The sequence below is a fragment of the Acyrthosiphon pisum genome, chromosome A2 (assembly GCF_005508785.2).
Source record: "Acyrthosiphon pisum isolate AL4f chromosome A2, pea_aphid_22Mar2018_4r6ur, whole genome shotgun sequence".
In the NCBI taxonomy this organism is placed as follows: domain Eukaryota; kingdom Metazoa; phylum Arthropoda; class Insecta; order Hemiptera; family Aphididae; genus Acyrthosiphon; species Acyrthosiphon pisum.
The window spans coordinates 37,345,296-37,353,306 of record NC_042495.1 but is presented as its reverse complement, the minus strand read 5'-3'; the positions used below and the strand labels follow the sequence as shown (position 1 = coordinate 37,353,306).

Genomic DNA, 8,011 nt, shown 5'->3' with positions numbered 1-8,011 from the left:
AAATTGGTAATTACCAAACAGAGTTATACATTCTTTTTGTCGTACGTGTGGAACATGGAGACAACACATGCGGGTATCACGTCCTCTTAAGGCTAAGCCTGATCAACCAAACATGTGTTCATATCTACAGTTTGAAATTCAAAAAAAAGAAAGTATAACTCTGTTTGGTAATTACTAATTTTATATTTTAGAGATAATCCTGCTGAACGGCTAACTGAAGTACAAAAACACAAGTAAGATACATATTTTTTTTATATACAATACGATAGTGAAGTTTTAAACAAATCTTTATTTTGTTCTAGGTGGTTTGATGGTTTCAATTGGGAAGGACTACGTAATCGAACCCTAACTCCTCCTATCTTGCCAAAGGTGCGAAGTGCTATAGATACAAGCAATTTTGACAATTATCCGCCTGACGCAGACAGCCCACCACCAGATGATAATTCAGGATGGGATGTAAATTTCTAATATGTAAAAAACAATGATTATTGTTTGTCCGCCTCAACGATTTTACTCTATGGTTTCAAATTACCCATGTTTTACATTCTAGTTATGTCTTACAAATTAATTTAGTCTTGTTAATTATTCAGTGTACTACCATATGAAAATAATAAGTGTTAGATTATTTGATATTATATTTCAATTTTTGTTAACCATACCATTTAAATTTTGTTTTTATATAAATAAAATATTTGTTATACCCCTCCCCCCACCCTCTGGTAGATATCCATAATTATCTACATTTACGAATTTAATATACAATAAGTGCCTTTCAATTTTCTGAACACATATTATGGCAGAATATACAACTGTCATTTATTAATTTATTATAGTTAAGATTGCGCGAGTTTTATTTTTTTCCAATTAAGTAAAAGTGTATGTTGGTTATTACTTTTCTTCTTGTATAGTTTGATTATTGATTTATGTGTTTTAGTATTTATAAATAATTTTTCTATGGAAAAGTTGTCCAGATATAAAAATTATACATTAAAATATTATGTTATAACATAGTAAGATCACAATAACTATGAATTATTTTTTATGATTGTTATTATTGTTGCTCTCTGAATAGTCCTTATCCAGTGAGTCCCTTGACTTTATATATATATATTATATATACACTTATATATTTTTTAATTAATAAAAATTATTTTACACATTGGACTTAAATAATGTTTGTAAGGTATAAAATTATAAAATCAATCAAATCATAGCCTGTACTATCATTCATCATGTTTTATATTAAAATGGTAAATATCATTATATAATATATATGATAAGTTTACAGTTTTTAGTACAACTGTATTATAGTAACAATTTTTTTTTATGCATTAGACGACGTAAAGTATTAAATATGTATTATCTAATTATCTAAAAGCAGATAAGTTATCTTTTTTTTACTATGAAACAATCAGCGTAAAAACAAATAATATGGTTAGGTAACTAGTTTATGATATAATACTATAAAAAATTACCAAAAACATAGTTTCATGTTTCTAACTAAATAGGAATTTCAATCTGATTAAAACTTAAATGAGAATTGTTATCATATAGTATCCGATTAAAAACATACTGTTATCGGTGCTTATAAATATTTCAGTTAATTTATTAAGAAAATAACAATATTAATGTTTAAGTCACAAAATCATACTATTGGTTATAGAAATATTATGAATTATGATTGAATAACAATAATTATGGTAAATAATTTATTGATGTTGACTTTGTACTATTAATAAAATATAAACAAAATGATTTTAAACTTAATAATTGGCTGTTAAATGTTTTTTATTAACTCTCATACCAAGATCATATAATATTAAACATAATATTATTTTTACTCTGTCCTAAAATAAAATAATTGTATACATGCTTTGTGTAGGTGTAGGTACATACATTTTTTCATGATTTTGATTATAGTTTTACCCAATACTTGATATTAACTTTCTATAAAATAAAATGAACACATTTTATTACTTGAAGGTAATAATTTAAAAAAAAATTTAAAGTACAGATTTCAGCATTTTAAATTACATTTACTTACTACAGTGAAACTTCCATATAACAAAGTCTTTTAAGAACAAAACAAATTTGTAATATAGAGGAATTTGTTAAATAGAATTTACCCATGATTAACAATGAAGGTCATGGTTCTTTAAAATAATATGTTAAACAGAAAAATCTCTTTAAATGGAAGTTTCACTGTATAAATATAATTTTCATAATATTACATAATATCTTTGTTAATTTGATGTACATGAAATGCCGAGAAACAGTATCTTGGACGTCTAAAATTTAGTTTTCTTTCATTCTTATAATAATATATAAATACAATTTAGTGGTCAAGTACCTAATAACATAAATCTACCCAACTATAAAATCAAAGCACATTTCTTGAATTTTTTACCAGGGATTTTAAGTACAACATGAACAAAAGCGTGTTTGGGAGGCTGGGGGCTGCATTTAGGGGAGGGCACTGGCTACAACTGCCCCGTGCGACAGTACTTTTGGGGCGCCTACATTTTGTGTTCAGAAATTTATTTCCTTGTGAATTATAAAAACTTTTAAAATTTATATTATTTCAATTACAGTATTATATAATATAATTTGATATTAATGTATTATACTGTTTACAATCAAAACATCTAATGTAGGTATTTATAGCAATAAAGCTATCAGCGTTCGAGAAAGTTAATAAAAAAGTCCTCAATACTTTTGCCAAGTTTGTTGTGATTCAATAATCAATATAGACATAAGTTATTTAATTATTTTAAGTGTGTCGCTATTTTTATGGATCTAAATTCGTAAAAAAAAGGTTGGGAAGCACTGATATAAATTATTATAGCCTATAATATAATATAATAATATAGGTATTGTTACTTAATTGTTATTGAGTTTTGGCATATTATATATAACAGGGGTGGCAACAACGAGGCTCAAGAGCAATTCCACGTATAGGCTCGAGCAGTCTCCGCGTTCGTTCCACTTATAATGTAATGATTGATGAAGTCGAATGTTGGTACATATATGTACTTACCTTGGTACTTGGTGTCTTGGCATTATTATTATTATATCTATTCAATATTGAATAGATAGCGTATGAACGGCTAGAGTGCTAGGCGCCACTACGCCAATAATTTCGATTTTTATAATTTATATTTCTATAGACTTGAACTTCTAAAGTTCTTACACAAAGTGTCAATGGCACACTATTTTATGTGCTTATTTTTAAATAAAATGTACCGATTTAAACAATGTAAGCAAGGCCGCCCGCAGGGGGGAGATCCACGCCCCCTCCCACTCATTTAGATACTACCTAACTTGTATAGCATTTTATTGCATTTATTTTCATTTTATATAGCAGTCTTGGAGGGCGATAAGAAGAACTGATAAGGTGCCACAAAATTGTAAATTTTTCTTACGATGTGATGTAAAAAATGGAATAATTTATATCATATAATTATATATTTACAAACACCATTTTCAAAATGGATCAGAATTTTTTTTTTCGGTATAGTTAGGTATCCTATATCCCGACAATATTGATATATTTTAATATTATATCCTGGTATTATAATTTATAACCCGGTTCCAAAAGAGAAGACACCAGATTTACGTGGCATAACTGGTTTTGCCGGTGGTAGCTATTCACAATTAATTACTAATTCTTCGAGAATATAAACGATACTTTTAAGTTGCTTGAACGAAAAAGCAGGAAAATAACGTATCATAGTGTTGTGGAAAAAGTTAAGATACATTGATTTTACAATAATGTATGTTTTTTTTTAAATTTAAAATTTTTTGTGTCTGTCATCACCGTTTGGAACAGTGAAACTGCTTCAATTTTTTTCAACAGGTATCTTATTAGATGGAAAAGTGAATCTAGTTGGTGCATTTGGGGCGTCAAAATTTAAAATTCCCAATAGTTTTTGAAAACGCCGAAAAACTACATAAAAACGGGAGTTTTTACGCAAAATCGGTTTTTGACTAACTCGATTTTGGTTTTTGGTGTAACTCTTAAAACAAATTACTGTAGATACATGACATTTTCACCAGTTGTTTATATGAGCATTTTCTATACACAATAAAATTTTCAAAATTGTTTTGATTTGTTTATTTATACTTTATATGGTAAATAAGCTTGAAAATGTAATACAAAGCTCCTAATAAAATATTTTTACAATGACGGCTAAAAAATATTAAAATTACATATAGTCACAATTTTTTTTTAAGCATTTAAAATGCCTAATTATAAATTATAATTACCAATATAATTTACTTTTAATACACATTATGTAAAAAAGGCCCTCACCCGTTAAATAAATAAAATAAATAATAGCTGTTCAAAAACATACATATATGCAAATTTTTTTTATAAGCATAATTTAAAGTTCATATTTTGACAAAATTTATCAAATTTAAAATTTATTTTGTAGATAATAATTTATAAAATGTTTAACTTTTATAGTTAAGGATTGAACATTTAAATAAGGTTCCACGTAAATATAGATTATATATAAATTACTTTATTCACAATAATACCATCAAATATAGGTACTTAGTAGCAGTGGCGTGCCGAACATTCATTTTTTGAAGCAATTGCCTCAAGGGAAATTTGGGTGGGTGGGTGGTTGTGTTAGTATAGATGTGCAACTTATGCCTAAAAAAACTTAATAATATTTATTATTTTGAATAATAAAAAAAAATAGTGAAAAAACTGTTGGTGGTGGGGAGGGGGATCAAATTGTATAGTTTGCCTCAGGTCTGCTTGTCAGTTCGGCACGCCACTGCTTAGTAGTTAGTAATATCATAGGCTGATGACTGACTGTCTTCGCTCAGAATCATTTTTCTTATACAATAATGATCATTGAATTCAAATTTAACACCATCCATTACAGTGACCCACTTGTAACCACTGTACAACAGAGCAACTCTCACTTGACCACCATTTTTTTTTGTTTCTGTCATCACTGATTAGGGTAGTAAAACTGCTTCGATTTTTTTCAACAGTATCTTGTTCGACGGGAAAATTAATCTAGTTGGTACATTCGGGAGGTAGAAATTTAAAATTCCCAATTGTTTTCATAAGCGCCAGACCAACTCGATTTTGGTTTTTGATTTAACTCTAAAACAAATTACCGTAGATACATGACATTTTCACTGGTTGTTTATATTCGCATTTTCTATACACCATATTAGAATTTTAAAAATATTTTTTTTTTATAAATATCAATAAAATTTTATTTGTTGGTCCAAAAAGCGTGAAAATGTAATACAAAGCTCTCAATAAATTGTTACAATAGCAGTTGAAAAATATTAAAAATATATAGGTACAATTTTTTTTTTTTATAAGTACCTATTTTAAGTTCGATTTTTAACAACATTTGTAAAATTTAAAATTTAAAAATTAATAAAACGTTCAACTTTTATTACTAAGGTTTAAAGAATTAAAACAAGGTTCTAGTAATAACGATTTTAGTTATTTTGTTGTAATTTTGTATATAGGTAATATATTAATTCAACTTACAGGCTATAGCGTATAGTATACTGTATTAATAATAACTTAGTAAGTATAATAACAGATTAATAGTATATATAAATATTATATATATAATATAAATTATAAAATATACACACTGACAAACTTTCTCCGCTCAGAATCGTTTTTTGTATACAATGACAGGGATGGACTGGAAGATCGGGTGATCGGGAAATTTCCCGATGGGCCGGTCGAATAATCGAATTATTATATAAACCGTGATACTATCATAGATATATAATAGTATACTTTAGAAGTTTCAACTTTCAAGTACCCATGAATAATATTATACAATCACAACAAAATAACACAAATAGTTATTCTAGGTTTTTTAATATCTAATTTCGTCCAAATTTGTCCAAAGTTCGATTTCACGAAGTAATTCTTAATCATTATTTTTTTTATTTTGATAAAATTGTATATCAACTCTGTATACGCTGAAGAATGCAGCTTATAATTTTCATTTTTAGGGGGTGAAAATGATTGACTACTAATATTAACTGAATACAAGCTTACATACCTCCTTAATACTTATATTGAAATAATATTTATTTAAGTATAATTAGTTCATTAAAGAATGATTATTCTGAAGTCACCAGATTATCAATGCCTAAAAAATCTATACAAATAAATCGGCTATAAAGTTGAAGTTATGAAAAAAAATTGTATAGTTAGTTCATTGAAGAATGAATCTTTGGAGACCGCCAGCTGGTCATCAAAGTTGAAAATATTTTTATAAAAAAATCTAAAAGCTAAATTGATAGATAATAATAGTAGGTATTATGCCTACTTTAGAAGGAAAAGAACGTTTATTGGGTCTGTACAAACTATAATATTATTAACGGTGTGTCGGTGTACATAGCCATATTAGTTATTTTAGTTATAAATATATAACCTTAAACCTATATTATAAGTAATGAACAAAAAAAAAATAATAATAATATTATTAATATTAAACTATACATTTTTCTTTATTAATTTAAAACATAAATAACATAATAACTATAGGTAATACAAACATTTTTTAACCAGGTGATTACCGTCGAGTAGAAACGCTGGTTTTGGATATCAGGGAATATTCGGCTTATGGACATACTGCACTGAGGACGACGAGAGGACATTTTTCGGCGGACTGTAGGACCAGAACGCCTGGCGGCCACCAAGCCGCCCCGTGGGGGTTCTCGTCAGACCTCGACGACGGCGCGAGGTGCACTACAACAAGCGGCCGACCCAAGCCGGCAGTTCTCTGTATAGAGGAGGATGTGTGCTCGACGGCGATTACTATAGCATGCAGCGGCAGTAGTAGCCTGCACGGGACCAAGCAGAGGATGAGTCTGGAAATCAGCCTTTGCCCGAGGACCATTACCACGGAAATGCTGCCCACGTCCTCGAAACCGGCCCGAGTGTTCGTTCTGGGGTCCGGCAGGCGGCGGCCGGGCAATTCGGACTAGAAAGTTTCCGGCTGCAGATCGAGGTGCGGGCCATGCGTGCCGGACCCGGAGATGGCGACATGAGGAGGAGGAGGAACTTTTGGAGGTGACGGTGAAACTGATAAAAGGGTAAGATGGTGGCGATGGCTTTGAGATTTCCGGCGAGCATATCATTTGGAAGCTCGCCGGTCAATCGTAGGTATGCTGAAATTGTAATATTACGAAAATTATTAATAATCTTCACGATTTTTCGACATATTGTTATACGGCATATTAGAACTTATAATAAGTCGTAATACTCTTAGTTCATAATTATTATACTGTACGCTTATAACTTACGTTAATAGTAGTATTTGATTTGGAGATGGACATAGGTTAGGCTGATCTATAAGTGCCGGCTTTTGCCGGCTTTTACTGTGATGTATAAATATTTCGCGTTTCTCTCGAAACTGCCACGTCTCTTCTTATCCCGTTTAGTTTCACCGTCACTCCGTTTGATTCCTCCTCAGCTTCGACTCTATTGTCACTATCTCCCGGTCCCGACACCTACAACTCTGACACGCGCACCTCGACATCTGCAGCAGGCTTTCTAGTCCCGTTCGCCTGGCCGCTTGCCCACCCCGACCACAGCAGAACGATCACCGTCCTCGCTCATGGGCGGGCCGGTTTCCCGGACGCGGGCGGCATTTCCATGACATTATGTTTTCGGTGGTCCTCTGGCGGTGGCTGATCTCCAAACTCGTCCTCGCTGATCCCGATCCTCTTCTGCGGCTGCTTCAAGTGCCGCCGCTGCACGCCATAGTTTTTTTTTATTCATCTCCGCCGCCGAGCTCGCATCCTCCTCTTCCTCCGCTGCCAGCTGATCGGCCGCATATTACGTTGTAGTACACCAATACTCTATAAGCCGTCGTCGCGACCTAACGAGAACGTGACCCAGTCACCGCAGAGGAGGCCGACCTCATTCCTTCTGGATCGGTCTCATGGCGTCCAGGTCCGACAGTCCGCTGCTAGTCCCCTCTTTGTCCTCGGTGCAGTATGTCTC

The 8,011-nt window shown here is 31.5% G+C and overlaps 1 protein-coding gene across 1 annotated transcript in view; it reads left to right on the top strand.

Moving 5' to 3' along the window:
• Positions 1–1,159, top strand: part of LOC100168151 (cGMP-dependent protein kinase foraging) — an 11,899-nt gene extending 10,740 nt beyond the window's left edge. The window contains exons 12-13 of the mRNA XM_029490988.1: positions 192–233; positions 303–1,159. Coding sequence (XP_029346848.1) covers positions 192–233; positions 303–468 — 208 coding nt within the window. The 3' untranslated portion in view covers positions 469–1,159. The remainder of the gene's footprint in view (positions 1–191; positions 234–302) is intronic.
• Positions 1,160–8,011: the final 6,852 nt, after the last annotated feature.